General features: G+C 31.1%; 2 protein-coding genes across 5 annotated transcripts in view; both read right to left on the bottom strand.

Annotated features, from left to right (window-relative positions):
• LOC143042529 (transmembrane protein 232-like) overlaps positions 1-21,943 on the bottom strand; it is a 53,533-nt gene that overhangs the window by 21,000 nt on the left and 10,590 nt on the right. For all 4 annotated transcript variants that reach the window (XM_076214899.1, XM_076214902.1, XM_076214900.1 and 1 more), the window contains exons 4-7: positions 20,439-20,544; positions 13,659-13,816; positions 10,257-10,356; positions 6,690-6,862 (exon numbers count right to left, since the gene is read on the bottom strand). In XM_076214899.1, coding sequence (XP_076071014.1) covers positions 6,690-6,862; positions 10,257-10,356; positions 13,659-13,816; positions 20,439-20,544 — 537 coding nt within the window. The remainder of the gene's footprint in view (positions 1-6,689; positions 6,863-10,256; positions 10,357-13,658; positions 13,817-20,438; positions 20,545-21,943) is intronic.
• On the bottom strand, positions 11-3,257 carry LOC143042530 (uncharacterized). The gene is made up of 2 exons (XM_076214904.1): positions 3,151-3,257; positions 11-2,702 (listed from the first exon to the last, which is right to left on the bottom strand). Exon 2 carries the CDS (start codon positions 2,081-2,083, stop codon positions 11-13), a length of 2,073 nt encoding a protein of 690 aa, XP_076071019.1. The 5' UTR covers positions 2,084-2,702; positions 3,151-3,257.

The following is a 21,943-nucleotide window of genomic DNA, read 5'->3' as shown; positions in this document are numbered from 1 at the left end:
CAAAATTATTCTAACTCTGAATTCTTGATGATCTTCTTCGTTTCCATAAGCCAAAAACAGCTGCTGACCTCGGGAGACAATTCCCGTCTCCCTGTACAACAACTGGCATAAAGTTGCCTTCTGGAATGTCATTGCGAATCATCTGCAATGCATCGGCATCAATAAATACAGGAAGATCAGTTAAGCTTATATTTGGTAAAGGACAGGGTTCCTGAATGGTGCTCATTTCGACTGAATAATGATCAGCAATTACTTTTAATTCCTCAAAGGTCTCAGCTGTTGATAAATCCTGAAGTAAAGCAGCAAAATATTGCTTTCTATTTTCACATGTGTAAGTCCCAAAAACATAATCTTCTGAGTCTAAAACAACTGTGTTCTGTAAATTTGCATGCTCTTCTACAGCAGTATCTTTACATGTTAATTCATTTTTATCTGCTCTTTTTTTGGAAGTTTTATTTTCAAATTTCTTATTTCCTTTATCATTAGGTCTGTTTTTCTCTTCTGAGACTTGTGGTTTCATTTCATCTAAATTCTTGATTGGGTTCTGCCTTTGCCTCCCTGTTCTAAGGTCTACTTGTGTCCAAGTACCTGTGTATTGGTAGTTTTCACAATCTTCTTCACCATTTAAGCAGGACGCACAAAAACAAGACAACTGTCTTGTTAGTATTTGCTTTGGAATATTACCAGACTTCACAGCATGAACTTTTCTAGTACCTTGAACCGTTTTGGCTGACATTTCTATTTTGCGGTCAATGTCTGTTATTAAAATGAATGTCCTTAAGTTGTGTATGCAGCTTTCATCTGTAGAACAATCTTTAGTTAGATTTTCAGTGCAGAACTTATACATTTCTTCAGGACATGTAACAAGTGCCTGCCTAGCCTTTACTGCTCTAGTTACTGCGGATTTTACTACCCCTGTACAGGCATCTGACGGTCCTTTGCCATGTCTACTACCGAAAAAGTTCCTTTCTACTGTACACTCAAACTCACTCCCAAGGTCTGCAATCCCTTCAAATGCATTTTTACTTTTGTACTGGCCAGCGCATCCATCAGAAAATTGGATATGATGGTCAATTGTTAAACCTCTCTTTTGAATTAAATGTTCATTTGCCTTTCTTATAAATGTGCTTACAGCATAAAAGTCGTGCTTTAGGTCTCCAGATAACATTACTATGTCTTCTTTGACTGTTTCACTGCATGTTTTGCATTTGTAGTAACAAATACTTGGGTGAACGGTCACTTGTTCTGCCGACCAATGAGCTGATTGGGCTTCGTCCTGATAGAAACATGTATAATTCTGTCCAAAATCAAGAACCATAACAACCATTTGAGGTTGTAAATTTGATGTTATATGGCTAAATTGTCTGTGCTGCCATGTTGCAACAAAGAGGTGTATTGAGAGTTCTGTCAATTCTTTCTTCAACTCTGCAATCAATTCAGATCCACTTCCAGTTAAACATTTTAGTCCTTTCTTACTTGTTATCTTAGTGCCAACCTTTCTTGTTATAGTATCCCATTTGTACCAGGTCAATGTACATTTTTCATCACATACCTGTTTTACCAATTCATTTAACATGCTTACACCGCAGCCAGAGCAAGCCCTATAGATGCATTCCCTCTTATGGTACAAGGCACCATTAGGTTTGGGACATAATGTCTTATTAACTGCTTCATACTTCTTTTCTGGAAAACTTTTTATCTTATGCTTCAGAGTTTTTATTTTCAAAGAAACATTGGCACAGTATTCACAGATACATTGTTGTAAAGGTGTATTACTGTATGTCTTTACATTTGATGGTTTTAAGGAGCAAAACTTGCTAAATCCAATATGAGTATCTTGGTTCTGCTCCAAAAAATCTCTATGTGTTTGTTTTAAAGTCTTTTCTAATGTATAAACATTTTTTCCTTTGATTACTTTGCTAATATCAGGTAATACTGTTGATGCCTCCGGTCTCATATAAAAATCTTTGACCTTTTCCAAAACTGTTTCCTCAATTGCATCTTTTCTTGTAATCCACACTTCAGTATTCAGTTTTGAAACTTTTTGCAAATAATTATATCGAATTCCGGTTTCTCTGCTCATTTGCCTTAAATTAACATAAGAATCTTTCAGTATGCCTGGTAAACTGTTTCCCTTCTTTCTTCTGATTTTGTTTCATTCTGTGAGCTATTTGTTTAATTGTATCATTCTGTTTGACACCTTCATATAAATTTGCCAAGGCTGCTTTTTTCTTTGGTGATGCTTTTGTTATAAGTTTACTAACGATGCCTGCATACCTTTTTGGATCTTTAGGAATGTATTTTTTGGCTCTTGAAAAGGCTTTGCGTTCTGCCTCTGGTGTAAAGATACGGACTGATTCATTTTCATCAGTGATTGTCGGGGTTAAATCACCATTAAGGACTTTCTTACTCTCCATCTTTCTTTTTCTGTCATATTCTTTAATACGTCTCTTCTTTGTGCATGTAACCTGCTTCTTGAATCTTGCTTCTTTTTTCGCCAATACTCTCTTTGATTTGCTACCTCTCTTCTGGTCTTTATATTAGCTTTTCTACTTAATGGGACGGTTGACCCATATTTTTCTTTCATTCTGTCTCTATATTGTTTTGCTCTGATCCTTGCCTTTTCTCTGTCTACATCTTTTTGTTCCTCATTTCTGTTTTTTCTGTAGTTCTTAGATCTTTTCTTGTTTTCTTCAAGATATCTGTAATTAGTTAACAAAAAATATTTAAACAATGTGTTGATCCTATTGTAATAAATATTTGAATTATAATACATATTGGACTCAACATATATATATATTTACAATACACATTCATAAAAGTGTAAGGGCTGTTATTAGTGCAAATGAGTTATATTAAGGGTATTAAAATCACAAAAAAATAAAATGCTGCAAATATTGTTGATGACTTTGGCACATATATGACATGTTAGAATGTCAAGAATTTAATATAACAGCTAATTTTTAGTTACAACATGTCAACTGTGGATTTGGCAGCAACCATATCCAACATTGTCCAATGAAAATCTTGTTACATAATAATTGCATGAGAATAATATTTATATTCAAAGAAAACTGATTCAGAAGCCAAAGTGACTTAAATGATTATTCTGTACAACTTTTCCCTGTGTTTTATATTGGAAAAACTTACTTCTTAAATCTGTCTTTGTCAAGTTTTAATGAGTCTCTGTATTCTTTTTGTCGTTCTGCATTTGTTTTCTTTTTTTTCTGGACAGATGGTGGTCTCACTCTCAAATTAAATCTACAATAATAGTTAAAAATTATGTTAATATTCAATACATTAATGTTATCTTTATCAATAGATAAAACATAAATTAATAAATAAATTAGTTGTATTTACTGTCTTCTGATTGGTTGAAAGTATTAGTTTTATTTTCAATGTTGTCAATTTTTATGCCGAATACAAATAAATTTCATATTTCAAGACACTATACCTATATCATGTATATTGTTTTTACACTGTAATCGATAAAAAAAAATATATTTATAGAATAACTAATGGAAGAATTCAAATAGAGAAAAATATTCAACGAATGACCAAAACACATTAAATCACGAATACGTGTAGCGCACGAGTTAATTATCAGTGTTGTTCGGTCACGAGTTGAATATTTTTCGATATTTGAATTCTTTAATTAGTTATTCTTTTTATTACATTGACAAATGGCCTTTTTAACGAAATTAATATAAAACATGTAAGGAACTATATCTTTTTTCTACGCATTCACAATTTGTTTTGATCCGCCGTTATCGACGTCTTGACAACGCCTATTGTTGTATGACGCCAGAGAGTGAAATAACCACGTTTATTTCACATGTGAAATTATAGGTTTTTATTTAACTGCGAAATCAATGTAATTCATTGCAACCATTTTAATAAGTAACAAATATTGTTAAAAAAAGAATTTGAAATTTCCCTCTTGGGGTACCATTTTGGGGTAATTCCCTATGACTGCAGTCCAGGCGGTAAGACATAGACATTTTTATATGTATAGCTTTATCTGTATAGTAAAATAGCTGATTGCAGTATAAAATTAGCTACCATGAGACAAAAACAAGTCATTGACATTTACCGTGAATCCCTATGTATACTTGTACAAATTTTCCAAAAACTATCAGAACTTTTTGTAAAACTGATTAAACTTCATATTACTACAAGTTATACTATTAAATCAGAACTTTAAAGAATTGACAATAACTATGTAAAAATGACATGACAAATATTGCATCTGTTTAACACTAATTATTCTCAAAATAATATATATAAAACATATAAAATGTTGTCATGATTTTTTTTGGTTTTAATTCGAATAAGTGTTGATTATTAGCACAGTTGGTTGTTGGCAAGTTTCAACTGACAAATTAAACAATAACATATGTTATTATGACATGTCAAACATTACACTTGTTTGACACTTATTATTTTATATTTAATCAAAATAAAAACAATGAAAATTATGTCATATATTTTAGTTATTAATCAAATAAGTTCTAATGATCAGATAATCAGCACATTAAAGAATTTACATCACGATTCTTATAATAAGTTTCATCTGACAGTAACATGTGTTATTATGACACGTCAAACATTGCATATGTTTGACACTTATTCTTTTAAATAATCAAAATAAAAACAACAAACAATGTTGTCATGATATTTTTGTTATAAATCAAATAATTTCTTATAATCAGCACTTTAGAGAATTTACAACATGGGTCTTATGACAAGTTTCATCTGACAATAACATATGTTATAATGACATGTCAAACATTGCATCTGTATGACAATTATTGTTACTGCATTTAATCAAAATAAAAACATTTAGAATATTGTCATGATTAATTGGTTTACTGTTTCTTGTTTCACAAGCTTGTATTGACATGTTATCCATCTTATCTAGCAATATTCCATCAAATTATTATAACATATGTTATGATGGACAACTTCTGAAGCTAGTCTTTTTTCAGTCAATCATCACACAAGTTTTTCAGAATCCATTGTTCCCAAAAGTTGGTTAAAAGAAGATCAACCAGTGACTGATTATTTTAACAAATATTAAATGTTTAGATAATGTGTAAAAGAGAATATATTTTTCTATCAATTAACTTTATAATCCTGACTTCACTACATATGTGATGTTTGACATGCTGTTTATGTTATTTGAATCAGGTCAAACATATTGTTTGTTACACTATTCAAAAAAACATTACTTGATTTTCAAATGAAGTACATTTTGCATTTGCAATTTTAGCAATAATGACAATGGATGAAACTACAACATTCCAATACAGCATTTCTTTTTAATTTAAGTCCCAAATTATTTAATTTTGAACATACAACATGATTGACTGTTACTCCGTCATACTTTTAGTCGTCAATCGTTACAAAAGTTATAAATTGTCCGTACGAGGTCAGGACCGGGCAGCTGATTCTTGCAAGCAAATGGGTCGTGTTTTTGGAATCGTTTGCCGCCTCATTGTTAAATCATTATATAAATTATAGTACATCACCTTAAACTCATATTCGGGGAATGGTAACATACGTAATTTTATTCATTTTCGTGACGACAAGCATTATTTATTGACGGAAAAACTTACCTGGGTATAATTCTGCCGTTCTCCATACTTAATCTGCGTTGCGTAGTACGTCATCGGTTTTTGTCTTTTGAATGAATATGTCTAAAGACCGAAAACCTTGATCTGTCGTAAATAATGTAAAACACAACGGTTTTCATAACGTTACGTGATGAAGCTCAAAATTGACGGAATTTCTCAGATAACGATTGAAACCCAAGTTTTAATGAAACAAATGACAGAATTTGTATTTATTCCACTGTTTTAACAAATAACAATATCATTCTTTTAAAAAATATATCTTTTGCATTCATTGACACAAAACCTTCAATTACTAGGATCAGGTTCATTTGACCCTTTCTTTGACGGAATAACATAACGTACGTTAGACATTTTTCAAGTCTTCCTGCTACTCAAATAGGCAATAAAATGATGTGAACACATTATTTTATGAAATTTTATTTATAACACAACATCAATATAATCAATTTCAATGGTTAAATCCTTTAAAAAGTTGTTTTTATTCAATTTCACTATATACATGCAATAATGTCACAATTTTGGTGTGTACAATTAATGGCATCCAGAGATATAAATGGCTAGATTTTTTTTAACGAGTTGTCAATGAATCATATATTGTTTTAAATGTCTCTCTATGATGTCTTCTTTCTAAAAAGCACCTATATGAAAACATCAAGTTTCTCAATAAAATATCATAGGTGTTTCAAATGAACATATGTATTGACCCTCTTTACTGTGGAAACAGTCATATGGCACCGACAACTTCGTTGTGGGGGCCATAAAAATCAGAATTATTCAAATTTAACCTGAAATAATTATTAAAACTGCATATGTTACAACTTTTATCATCTATCAATGAGTGATTAAAGCTGAAATTAAATAATAAAATAGATTTACCATACTTGGTCTACTGAGTGGAGTGGTCTATTCCGTAATAAATAATAAAATAGATTTACCATACTTGGTCTACTGAGTGGAGTGATCTACTCCGTAATAAATAATAAAATAGATTTACCATACTTGGTCTACTGAGTGGAGTGGTCTATTCCGTAATAAATAATAAAATAGATTTACCATACTTGGTCTACTGAGTGGAGTGCGTGGCTTTGATACATTATCTCCTTCCTTTATCTCACCAGGTTCTACTTCAGTGTCAGCCATGATTATTTTACCAACAGTTATTATAAATCTTAGTGATAATAAGGCATTTGGGTAGGGGCTGTAGGCTTCTTGACATTCAGATAAACCTGAGAAAAATAAAAATCAAATGATTAATCATTATTATGTAATTATGTATTTATTCAGAAAATTTCTCTGCAACTTTAACTTTCAATATCATAAATAGACAGTATATTGTATGGATAGTCAAGTGCTATTTTTCTTTTTTCTCCTTGAATTAACTTGTAATTTTGATGTGATAGCAGTTGACCTTTTTAAATTATCGTTCCTCATGCAAAAGCCCCAAAATAGACCTAGATTCCCATTTACCGTTTAAAATCATGTTTCAAACTTTTACAATCAATTAAAGGATAGAGAATGTTTAAATTTGAGGAGGATAATGAGTTAGTATAAAAGCGTAAATTTGATCTTCCAAAAACAATAATCAGTAAAATACAGAATACAAATTAGAAAACTTACAGGTCAGGAGGGCCCTTATTTACACATTTGCGTGAGACACAGAAACAAATGATGTAAACTGATGCAAACATATTATACAATTCATTGGGTATACATTTTGGTCAATTTTGCCAATCCAAAACATTTAAGGATGTAATTATGAAAATATGAAGTTTCGATAATAAAAAAATTCAGATCCAGTTTCATTAGTTTCTTCAAATATTAACTCTCTTCTATTTGCAGATGATCTTCTTTTAATATCTGAAACTAAAGAGGGATTACAAAATAGTTTAAACAATTTAAGTGCTTTTTGTGATCATTGAAAACGGAGTGTAAATGTAAATAAAACTAAAACTCTGATTTTAAAGCAAAACTGTTCCAAAACAGCTAACTCATTTGCAACATACAAAGATATTCCAATATCAGACACAAATGAGTATAATTTTTTAGGAATGTTGATTAAAAATAATGAAAATCTTTCGCACAGTACTATAGATCTAACAAAAAAAGCTAAATAAGTTCTCTTTGCGATGAAGTCATATACCAGTCCATTGAATAATATACCAGTTAAAGTTGCAAATAATCTCTTTGATTCATTAGTTAAACCAATAGCTTTATATAACTCAGAAGTTACATTTTTTAGACTCCTATATAACATATTTTAGAGCCAAAAAAAAGAGCAAATAACTCTGGAAAACAATTGGCCCCTTTTATTTCATTGATAAAACACCTATAGAAAAGTTACACCTACAGTTTTGTAAATATACACTAGCTTGGTATAAGAAAAACTTCATCAAATTTAGGTGCAAGAGCTGATATGGGGAGACTTCCTCTAGAACTTAATATTAAATTTCAATCTATATTGTATCTTATTAGATAATATTCTGATGAAATTAATCGTCTCTTAAAAGAATCCTTTATTTTGTCTCAAAACTTAGACTCGGCAGGAATTTATTCTTGGTTCTCATATGTAAAACATATAGTAGAAGAAACTGGTATGGATTTGGACACTTTGAAAGCATATTCCTCACAAAAGATAACTAAAAATATAAGAGAACAAATTAAATTAAAATTGAAGCATTTTTAGGAAAAACTAGTAAATGATAAACTATCAGATATAAAGGATAACAGCAAACTCACTACTTATAAACATGTAAAAATAAATAATACAGAAGAAAAATATTTAACTTGCTCAAAACTTGAATTCAGAAAACTGATAATTTTTTTTAGATTAAGTGACCATAATTTATTAATAGAAAAGGGAAGATACCTTAAAATACCAAGAGAAGAAAGATTAGGCAAAAACTGTAAACAAATTGAAGATGAAATTCATTTCTTTTTATAATGTAATAGAAACCATAATAATAGAAAAGTTTATTTTGATCTTTTGATAAATGAGAATATCCACTTTATAAATTTAAATGACATAGATAAAATAACATATATACTCAATCCAATTTCACACATTCAGGTAAATAAGCTAGGATCCTTTTTAAAACAGTCTATTGAACTGAGGATAGGGGACTCTTCAAATATTTACTTTTATTGTGTATATTAATGATCTTGTTGTTATTTTTTATTTTCATTTTGTTATGTTGTGTCACATACTATAAATATGTAGTTTTATGGCAATAAAGATTTGAATTGAATTGATAATATCTTAGAACTACAAATTCTTTTATCTTTTTAGAAATAATTTAGAAAATAGAGGTGGATGGATATTTTTTGACACAGGATAACTTTAGAATAAATATCTTCATTATCATTCCTATAAATCAATTTTATTGAAATCCAAGCATTAAGAGACCATTTTAAAAATTAAATAACAAAAACTGATTGGGCAATTTTCCCCAAAGAATAATTTGCACATCCACATTTTATGTACCACTGTTCTGAATTTCATTGGAGTCACACTTATACTAAGAAATACAAGAGTGCACACGCTGAAATGTCTCGCCTTCTTTACTTATCATTGATATTATGTTGATAGTCCTAAACATAAAGCTTTATTACAACTTTCACATAAACTTAACATTAACAAAGAAAACAAAACATTGACCAATGAACCATGCAAAATGAGGTCAAGGTCAGATGAACCATTCCAGGCAGACATGTACTGCTAACAATTCTTCCATACAACACAGAGATGACCTATTGCTTATAGTTTGAAAAACAGATCAAAACACAAAAACTTAACACTGAGCAATAAACTGAAAATGAGATCAAGGTCAAATAAAACCTGCACAACTTATGTTTCCATACACCAAATATAGTTGACCTATTGAATATAGTATTAGAAAAAAAGACCAAACTCAAAAACTTAACTTTGACCACTGAACCATGAAAATGAGGTCAAGGTCAGATGACACCTGCCAGTTAGACATGTACACCTTACAATCATTTCATACACCAAATATAGTAGATATATTGCAAACAGTATAAGAAAAACAGACCAAAACACAAAAACTTAACTTTGACCACTGAAATATGAAAATGAGGTCAAGATCAGATGACATGTGCCAGTTGGACTTGTACACCTTACAGTCCTTCCATACACCGAATATACTAGAACAACTATTGCTTATAGTATCTGAGATATCGACTTGACCACCAAAACTTAACCTTGTTCAATGATCCATGAAATGAGGTCGTGGTCAAGTGAAAACTGTCTGACAGGCATGAGGATTTTGCAAGGTACGTACATACATAATATAGTTATCCTATTACTTATAATAAGAGAGAATTCAACACTTCAAATAATCTTAACTTTTTTTTCAAGTAGTCACTGAACCATGAAAATGAGGTCGAGGACATTAGACATGTGACTGACGGAAACTTCGTAACATGAGGCAATCTGGTCTCCCAGCTTCTAAAAAATAAAGCTTTTTTAAAAGAGGTCAGCTAACGCACCAGCTGCCATAGCCGCAACACTATCCCTATGTCGAGCTTTCTGCGACAAAAGTCGCAGGCTCAACAAAAATCACATTGAAATGTAAAAAAATAATTTATAGTAAAAAGACTTACCATCTAAGTATGTAAAGAGTCTGTTTTTAAACTCGTTTTGTCCTTGGAGTTGTCCTGCCATGTGATGGTAAAACAATCGGGTGAAAGCCAGCTGTCCCATCTGTAATTAAATGATTCAAATAAAGTTATTGTCAAATACTTAAATGCATGGGGTTCCAATTTTCATGGTTTACAGTGTACATGGATGGCTTTATCCATGCATTTAAGTATCTAACGAAATATAACACCTGTTGTACAGTTCCAGACATAGAAACATCCCTATGTAGGTTTGACTACATGCATATATATATTGTAACGAAATGGGGGTCCCTTGAAATGGAACTTGTTAAATGTTAAATGGATTACCTAAGTATAAATACGGTGGAGAAAACGGATAAAACTTCAGTACGACTTTACCCTGGGCAAGTAACACAAGTGAGAAACGTTATCTTTTTACATTGAATTCAATTTACCATTTGCCGATTACCAAGCTTTAGTTCGTAAACTTTCGAGTATTTATATTTCCGCTATCCATTTTCTTTACGATATTCTAATAAAGTAAGGTATTTATTTATTAGACTAGAATACTGTTAAGTTATATACTATTTGTATGCATTGTAGATATTTAGCGCATCTTAAAGATAATACAAGTTGATTTTTATTTAACGAGTCTGTTATTCTTACAAAAACCTTAACAGAACCAAACTAAGATCTACCAGAATACCACTAAGTACCACAAAACCTATACAGAACCAACCTAGACTTATTAAGAAGGGATATAATTACGATACTGTTGTCAAGTCATTAAAGATTGCATATTTTGGCGTTAATATTGAGTCACTGGTAAGGTCTTTGCATCGGAACTAAACACATTTATTCTAAAAACAGTTGTTGGCATGACACGGGTTATATTCTTCTCATATATGTTATGAAGGTATGATACTAAACCCCTAACGGGAAGGATTGTGCCTGATGTTCATATGATGAAATCATAATCTTTCAGTCAGTTTAATTGAAGTCTGGAGCTGGCATGTCAGTTAACTGCTAGTAGTCTGTTGTTATTTATGTATTATTGTCATTTTGTTTATTTTCTTTGGTTACATCTTCTGACATCAGACTCGGATTATTCTTGAACTGAATTTTAATGTGCGTATTGTTATGCGTTTACTTTACTACATTGGTTAGAGGTATAGGGGGAGGGTTGAGATCTCACAAACATGTTTAACCCCGCCGCATTTTTGCGCCTGTCCCAAGTCAGGAGCCTCTGGCCTTTGTTAGTCTTGTATTCTTTTAATTTTAGTTTCTTGTGTACAATTTGGAAATTAGTATGGCGTTCATTATCACTGGACTAGTATATATTTGTTTAGGGGCCAGCTGAAGGACGCCTCCGGGTGCGGGAATTTCTCGCTACATTGAAGACCTGTTGGTGACCCTCTGCTGTTGTTTTTTATTTGGTCGGGTTGTTGTCTCTTTGACATATTCCCCATTTCCATTCTCAATTTTATTAGATCTACCGGAATACCGCAAAGTACCACGATACCAGAGTACCACGCTACCAAAGAAGGGTCGCCAGTTATAACTTCAGTTCATATATACTTATCCATGATATAAAACACATTCTTATAGCAAAACACTAAGGATTACACAATTTTAGTTTAACATCAAAGCCTGACCGCTCGGTTTTCGTTACAATATATATATATATATATATACGATCATATAAGCAAAAGCAGAAAAGTATGAGCTAAATATACATTTTTTTTTGTACAACTTCATACAAGATTTAATCCATTAAATCTTTAAACAAAAGTGCACAAGCTGAAATGTCTAACCTTCTTTACAAATCATTAATATTATGTTACATTGTATTATGACGGAAACTTCATAACATGAGGCATCTATATACAAAGTATGAAGCATCCATGTCTTCCACCTTCTAAAATATAAAGCTTTTAAGAAGTTAGCTAACACCACTGCCTCAGCCGCCTGATCACTATCCCTATGTCAAGCTTTCTGCGACAAAAGTCGCAGGCTCGCCAAAAAACTCAAATGTAGGACTGTTAACCTTTTAATTCTCATGAGAAATGAGTTTTGAACGATGAAGTAAGATTTCTGGTGATGATATGCAATTAAGTTGTTTTTCCATAATTCTCATAGGAAAAAAAATAATTTCTTCTTGAGCTTGCTTTTCATGTAAATAATTAATTTTACAATTCAAAGTACATTTGTGGCATTTTCTTAACTGTAACTGTTTCAGTCACATGACATTTTTCATGGCCCAATTAACACTTGTGATAATTGTTAATCTGTTGATCATTTGATCTCAAGTCAAAAAGTGTCAACTTTTGATTACATATGGATAAAACAACCTCAATATTTACTCTGCATTTTCCTTCAATTGAAAAATATTATGAATTTTGTTAGTAATAAAAAATGAACAAGAGGGTGAAAATGAACACCTTATATTTATCAATGTCCAAAAAATCATTATAAAACAACATTTGATTAATATCACTTATATTTGTTTCTGATGTCTTCAAATTCATCATTCAATTTTTTCTTCAGAAAACTAAACTCCACGAATTTAACTTTTAACTTCTACTGAAGCCACGAAAATTAATACCCATGAATAAAAATATGTTTCCTTCAAATGTTATATAACAAGAGAAAGGAGTAAAGTTTGAATTGTCTTTTTTAAATAAGATGACTGTTATGTCTATAAGGATACCTCCATATATGAAATTGTGTCCACTTAACCCTAGATAAAACACTAAACTTAAGTCAGCTTTAAAAGTAGGAATGTATACAGAATCTGTCAAAAAATCTATTTCTGCATTGCACAATAAAGGTAATTTTATCCCATGATGGAACTTAGAGATCCTATCATATTCTACTTTGTTTACACAGCTAACAATTCTTTGAAACAATTTTCAAAGCAGGAAACAAGGCTTGATTTATGTCATTAATCAACATGATCAATGGAGGAAAAACAACTCAGTAAGCAAAGTCTAGATTGCTAGGACATTAAACTTTGAGCCCCTCACATTTTTTGGAAAATTGGGTAAAGAATTAATTTAAGGTTAATATATATCTAGTAAATAATTATTGACTACATTTTTTTACATTTATAGTTAGTCATAAATCCATGAAGTTTGGGACTTGAAAGTAAATGGAATCTAGGTTTAACAAGTCCAGGGATTTGTCCTTCACTAAAAGGTTGTAGTTTCTGATATTTAATGACACACAGATTTATTATTTTTATTTTGTATTTCATCAGCTGTACTGATTCATTTCTTTAGAATTCATAAATATACATATGAATAAATTATAGATTTTTTACTTTGATTTCGTGAATAATTTGACATCAGATTCTTTTCTTAAAGTATTCAAACAACTAAGGGGTAAAATGCCATGACATGTTACCTTTAAAAGTTTAATTTCTCCAGTCCTAAGATATGGTTGATGAACAGCATCTGTCCTGAGCCAGTATAACATTGTCTCTGCCAGGAAAAACAAAGCTGGGATGTGGAATCTCTCTAGAGGTGACTGGTCAAGTGTGGTTATCAATACATCTAGACATTCTACAATTCAAATATAATATTATGATAAGTGATTTATACTGATGTGGAATCTCTCTAGAGGTGACTGGTCAAGTGTGGTTATCAATACATCTAGACATTCTACAATTCAAATATAATATTATGATAAGTGATTTATACTGATGTGGAATCTCTCTAGAGGTGACTGGTCAAGTGTGGTTATCAATACATCTAGACATTCTACAATTCAAATATAATATTATGATAAGTGATTTATACTGATGTGGAATCTCTCTAGAGGTGACTGGTCAAGTGTGGTTATCAACATCTAGACATTCTACAATTCAAATATAATATTATGATAAGTGATTTATACTGATGTGGAATCTCTCTAGAGGTGACTGGTCAAGTGTGGTTATCAATACATCTAGACATTCTACAATTCAAATATAATATTATGATAAGTGATTTATACTGATGTGGAATCTCTCTAGAGGTGACTGGTCAAGTGTGGTTATCAATACATCTAGACATTCTACAATTCAAATATAATATTATGATAAGTGATTTATACTGATGTGGAATCTCTCTAGAGGTGACTGGTCAAGTGTGGTTATCAATACATCTAGACATTCTACAATTCAAATATAATATTATGATAAGTGATTTATACTGATGTGGAATCTCTCTAGAGGTGACTGGTCAAGTGTGGTTATCAACATCTAGACATTCTACAATTCAAATATAATATTATGATAAGTGATTTATACTGATGTGGAATCTCTCTAGAGGTGACTGGTCAAGTGTGGTTATCAATACATCTAGACATTCTACAATTCAAATATAATATTATGATAAGTGATTAATACTGATGTGGAATCTCTCTAGAGGTGACTGGTCAAGTGTGGTTATCAATACATCTAGACATTCTACAATTCAAATATAATATTATGATAAGTGATTTATACTGATGTGGAATCTCTCTAGAGGTGACTGGTCAAGTGTGGTTATCAACATCTAGACATTCTACAATTCAAATATAATATTATGATAAGTGATTTATACTGATGTGGAATCTCTCTAGAGGTGACTGGTCAAGTGTGGTTATCAATACATCTAGACATTCTACAATTCAAATATAATATTATGATAAGTGATTTATACTGATGTGGAATCTCTCTAGAGGTGACTGGTCAAGTGTGGTTATCAATACATCTAGACATTCTACAATTCAAATATAATATTATGATAAGTGATTTATACTGATGTGGAATCTCTCTAGAGGTGACTGGTCAAGTGTGGTTATCAATACATCTAGACATTCTACAATTCAAATATAATATTATGATAAGTGATTTATACTGATGTGGAATCTCTCTAGAGGTGACTGGTCAAGTGTGGTTTTCAATACATCTAGACATTCTACAATTCAAATATAATATTATGATAAGTGATTTATACTGATGTGGAATCTCTCTAGAGGTGACTGGTCAAGTGTGGTTATCAACATCTAGACATTCTACAATTCAAATATAATATTATGATAAGTGATTTATACTGATGTGGAATCTCTCTAGAGGTGACTGGTCAAGTGTGGTTATCAATACATCTAGACATTCTACAATTCAAATATAATATTATGATAAGTGATTTATACTGATGTGGAATCTCTCTAGAGGTGACTGGTCAAGTGTGGTTATCAACATCTAGACATTCTACAATTCAAATATAATATTATGATAAGTGATTTATACTGATGTGGAATCTCTCTAGAGGTGACTGGTCAAGTGTGGTTATCAATACATCTAGACATTCTACAATTCAAATATAATATTATGATAAGTGATTTATACTGATGTGGAATCTCTCTAGAGGTGACTGGTCAAGTGTGGTTATCAACATCTAGACATTCTACAATTCAAATATAATATTATGATAAGTGATTTATACTGATGTGGAATCTCTCTAGAGGTGACTGGTCAAGTGTGGTTATCAATACATCTAGACATTCTACAATTCAAATATAATATTATGATAAGTGATTTATACTGATGTGGAATCTCTCTAGAGGTGACTGGTCAAGTGTGGTTATCAATACATCTAGACATTCTACAATTCAAATATAATATTATGATAAGTGATTTATACTGATGTGGAATCTCTCTAGAGGTGACTGGTCAAGTGTGGTTATCAATACATCTAGACATTCTACAATTCAAATATAATATTATGATAAGTGATTTATACTGATGTGGAATCTCTCTAGAGGTGACTGGTCAAGTGTGGTTATCAACATCTAGACATTCTACAATTCAAATATAATATTATGATAAGTGATTTATACTGATGTGGAATCTCTCTAGAGGTGACTGGTCAAGTGTGGTTATCAATACATCTAGACATTCTACAATTCAAATATAATATTATGATAAGTGATTTATACTGATGTGGAATCTCTCTAGAGGTGACTGGTCAAGTGTGGTTATCAATACATCTAGACATTCTACAATTCAAATATAATATTATGATAAGTGATTTATACTGATGTGGAATCTCTCTAGAGGTGACTGGTCAAGTGTGGTTATCAATACATCTAGACATTCTACAATTCAAATATAATATTATGATAAGTGATTTATACTGATGTGGAATCTCTCTAGAGGTGACCGGTCAAGTGTGGTTATCAACATCTAGACATTCTACAATTCAAATATAATATTATGATAAGTGATTTATACTGATGTGGAATCTCTCTAGAGGTGACTGGTCAAGTGTGGTTATCAATACATCTAGACATTCTACAATTCAAATATAATATTATGATAAGTGATTTATACTGATGTGGAATCTCTCTAGAGGTGACTGGTCAAGTGTGGTTATCAACATCTAGACATTCTACAATTCAAGTATAATATTATGATAAGTGATTTATACTGATGTGGAATCTCTCTAGAGGTGACTGGTCAAGTGTGGTTATCAATACATCTAGACATTCTACAATTCAAATATAATATTATGATAAGTGATTTATACTGATGTGGAATCTCTCTAGAGGTGACTGGTCAAGTGTGGTTATCAATACATCTAGACATTCTACAATTCAAATATATTATTATGATAAGTGATTTATACTGATGTGGAATCTCTCTAGAGGTGACTGGTCAAGTGTGGTTATCAATACATCTAGACATTCTACAATTCAAATATAATATTATGATAAGTGATTTATACTGATGTGGAATCTCTCTAGAGGTGACTGGTCAAGTGTGGTTATCAATACATCTAGACATTCTAAAATTCAAATATAATATTATGATAAGTGATTTATACTGATGTGGAATCTCTCTAGAGGTGACTGGTCAAGTGTGGTTATCAACATCTAGACATTCTACGATTCAAATATAATATTATGATAAGTGATTTATACTGATGTGGAATCTCTCTAGAGGTGACTGGTCAAGTGTGGTTATCAATACATCTAGACATTCTACAATTCAAATATAATATTATGATAAGTGATTTATACTGATGTGGAATCTCTCTAGAGGTGACTGGTCAAGTGTGGTTATCAATACATCTAGACATTCTACAATTCAAATATAATATTATGATAAGTGATTTATACTGATGTGGAATCTCTTTAGAGGTGACTGGTCAAGTGTGGTTATCAATACATCTAGACATTCTACAATTCAAATATAATATTATGATAAGTGATTTATACTGATGTGGAATCTCTCTAGAGGTGACCGGTCAAGTGTGGTTATCAACATCTAGACATTCTACAATTCAAATATAATATTATGATAAGTGATTTATACTGATGTGGAATCTCTCTAGAGGTGACTGGTCTAGTGTGGTTATCAATACATCTAGACATTCTACAATTTAAATATAATATTATGATAAGTGATTTATACTGATGTGGAATCTCTCTAGAGGTGACTGGTCAAGTGTGGTTATCAATACATCTAGACATTCTACAATTCAAATATAATATTATGATAAGTGATTTATACTGATGTGGAATCTCTCTAGAGGTGACTGGTCAAGTGTGGTTATCAACATCTAGACATTCTACAATTCAAATATAATATTATGATAAGTGATTTATACTGATGTGGAATCTCTCTAGAGGTGACTGGTCAAGTGTGGTTATCAATACATCTAGACATTCTACAATTCAAATATAATATTATGATAAGTGATTTATACTGATGTGGAATCTCTCTAGAGGTGACTGGTCAAGTGTGGTTATCAATACATCTAGACATTCTACAATTCAAATATAATATTATGATAAGTGATTTATACTGATGTGGAATCTCTCTAGAGGTGACTGGTCAAGTGTGGTTATCAACATCTAGACATTCTACAATTCAAATATAATATTATGATAAGTGATTTATACTGATGTGGAATCTCTCTAGAGGTGACCGGTCAAGTGTGGTTATCAATACATCTAGACATTCTACAATTCAAATATAATATTATGATAAGTGATTTATACTGATGTGGAATCTCTCTAGAGGTGACTGGTCAAGTGTGGTTATCAACATCTAGACATTCTACAATTCAAATATAATATTATGATAAGTGATTTATACTGATGTGGAATCTCTCTAGAGGTGACTGGTCAAGTGTGGTTATCAACATCTAGACATTCTACAATTCAAATATAATATTATGATAAGTGATTTATACTGATGTGGAATCTCTCTAGAGGTGACTGGTCTAGTGTGGTTATCAATACATCTAGACATTCTACAATTTAAATATAATATTATGATAAGTGATTTATACTGACACAGAATTTCAGGATAAGCCTTTAACCAGTATACATGTAATAAATAGAGAATAATACATGGCAAAATCGGTATCATATGTCGTATCATCCCGAGACATCAATAACAGCCCAAGGGCCTTTAGGCCCGAGGGATGATATTGGTCGAGGGTGATACGGCATGTGATACGGATTTTGCCATGTATCATATGCTTTATCATATATTTCAACAGAAGAGTATTATATTATATGAACTGTTTTCTGATCCATAGCACTGGGTTACCTTCAGTTCTACTTTTGTCTTGTTTCAAAGGCCTTAAAAGTCCTGCTCAATTACTTATCCGAGGCACATGGGTTATCTTACAATTTGCGTGCTGTTGTTTTAAAAATATTTTGTTTATTATTGTATTTATTTGTGTGTTTTGTATTTTATTTGGTTGCATTTAGTGTGCCAAAAAATATGAAAACTTGACGTTCGTGACGTCACATACAATATGAAAACTTGACGTTCGTGACATCACATACCAAACAATTACGTCATTGAAAAATTGACATATTTTGAGGAAAATTTTTCTTAAGCAAAAAAAAAAAAAAGTAGGGGTGTGATAAAGGGTATGCGATAAAGGGTGCGCATCAAAGTTGCTCGATATTGATTAAACAGCAGGCTATTTATCAAATAAGCAAAACTACTGTATTTACTACTAAACATATGACAAATTACAATACTGGATAAATAATTTCAGGATAAGCCTTTAACCAGTATAATAAATCACAATACTGGATAAATAATTTCAGGATAACCCTTTAACCAGTATAATAAATCACAATACTGGATAAATAATTTCAGGATAAGCCTTTAACCAGTATAAAAATAAATCGCAATACCGGATAAGCCTTTAACCACTTACCAGTATAATAAATCACAATACTGGATAAGCCGTTAACCATTATAATAAATCACAATACTGGATAAGCCTTTAACCATTATAATAAATTACTGGATAAATAGTAATAAATACCACTAACCTGAGGGCATTCAAAATTTAACCACAATTCTAACAGGTACAATATCATCTGATTCAGAGGATTTGTTTATAATTGATAAACAAAAAGAATAATTAAGATGAATATTTTCAACATGTTCTTGTAATAAATAAACTCTTCTGTATAACCAAGATTAAAAATTTGTTATACAGAAGCGCATTAAGTTTGTCTAATATATTTTTTCACTGAAGTAAATATGTATCTTTTCATCTATAAAACTCTCTCTTCAATCTTTAAAATACTGTAGAAACATTAATTTTCATAGGGATTTAATTTCGTGGTTTCCAGCATATGGAATTGACAATATATGAAGGTTAAATTTTTGCGGGGGTTTTAATTTTGTGAAATAAACAAAATTAAATCCTCCACAAAAGTTTCTGCTTTTACAGTAGTCTTTTTCTCATAAATATCATTTTACCTTCTTTTCATATCAACTTTAACTGATTTTTAAGAGTTATTATTTACGAAAAAAAGGTGTAAATAATACTCATATAAGATGTACATCTTTATTGGTTTTATTAAATGGTCTTTTACGTCCTTTTTGTTAGTCCTTGCTGGTTTCTATACAATATATCATTCCTTACAAAACCAAGAATATATATCTTGTAAATGTTTGACCTTGTTTGGTAATGATGGTACATCTGTATTTAATTTATATGCATCTGAGTTCTCTTGATTAAAGTGATGTTAGGAGTGACATATTGTATGGACACCAGCAAGACTTCTTAATAAGATTTTAGAAAATGTCTCTGTGCAAGTTAATGCAAAATAATATGTAATGTCAAATGTTTTAAACCTTCAATACAATAGATGTGTGGTATGACCTTGTGAACTTACCTTCCTGTATTTTGCCCTTACACTGAGCCAACTGAGCTAGCTCAGTCCAGGCCATTGGTAAATTTACATATTGTCCTAATCCATTAAGCCGCAAACCGGATCTTCTCTGAAATTGAATAAGAGTTATGCAAAATATTTTTATTTTTTTTATAACAGTCATTGGTAAATCATTGACTAAGTACTTGTAAACAAAAGGGGAAATATAATAAGTGTCACTTAATGTTGCCTTATAATGTTTAATAAAGGCTATATTGAGAAAAGCATTATAATGGGCCATGTCCGACATGTGCCAAGCAACATGAAAATGACTAAACTTAGAATTTACAATTTTTACACTTCATTTGAGGTCTCATTATAAAATACTTGCATACAAATTTGTTCATCTTTGGTAAAGTGAAGTTAAGCAATTGAGGTTATATCCAATTTGTACACCCTGCTATCACCACTGTCAGATGAAACCTTTTACCTGTACCTTCTCTGAAAGATCAGTGCAGACAAACAATTGCAACATAAACAAAAAAGGAATGTTAATACAAGCACTGACACCGACAGGTCAAAATGAATAAACATGTATTGTATTCTTCTTTGATAAAACAAATGCACTGTCCCAGGTTAGAGGAGGGTTGGGATCCTGCTAACATGTTTAACCCATCCACATTATTTATGTATGTGAATTTCTGCGTCATTTTGGTTTCTTGTGGACAGTTGTCTCATTTGCAATCATACCACATCTTCTTTTTTATATATAATTTTTGTCTGAGATGAAGAAATGCAAAATAAAGATTATAAAAAAAAATCACAAAGTAGTTTTCAGTTTTCATCCAATTAGGATGGTACATGTACTTTTTTCTTGCTTTCCTTTTTTTTATTTATTTTTTTTATAATTCTTTATTTTGTATTTCTTCATCTCTAGCTTTGACAAATTGGGATAATCTATCACTGAACATCTAATGGAACATAACTGATAGAGATTTGCAAGTCGCCTTGAATATTCTTAAGTTAACACGGGGAAAAAACATGTTTTATGTAATTTATGTATTACTGAAAAATTATTACACCAGGGTTTTTCGATATCACAAACTAATCAAAACATTTCCTAAATTTATCATCGGTATAGGAAAATCATTTGTAAATATAACTCAACATGCAGACATCTTATATGTTCAGGTATATCACATCCAATTGTTTATGGTAATATTCTTTACAAAGCACAAATATGTCAGTATTCACTTCATAGGCTAACAAAACCTTTAAATAGACTTATTAAGAAGAGATATAGTTACGATACTGTTGTCAGGTCATTCAAGATTGCATATTTTGGCTTTAATATTGATTCACTTATAGGGTTTTGCATGTTTGCATGACACGGGTTATATGTTCTTCTCATATATTTCATAATGGTATAATACTAAACCCTTAACAGGAGGGATTGTGCCTGGTATTCATATGATGAAGACATAATCTTTCAATCAGTTTAATTGAGTTCTGGAGCTGGCATGTCAGTA

The sequence above is a fragment of the Mytilus galloprovincialis genome, chromosome 8 (assembly GCF_965363235.1).
Source record: "Mytilus galloprovincialis chromosome 8, xbMytGall1.hap1.1, whole genome shotgun sequence".
In the NCBI taxonomy this organism is placed as follows: domain Eukaryota; kingdom Metazoa; phylum Mollusca; class Bivalvia; order Mytilida; family Mytilidae; genus Mytilus; species Mytilus galloprovincialis.
The sequence above is the reverse complement of the archived record's forward strand: the minus strand, read 5'-3'. Positions and strand labels throughout refer to the sequence as shown.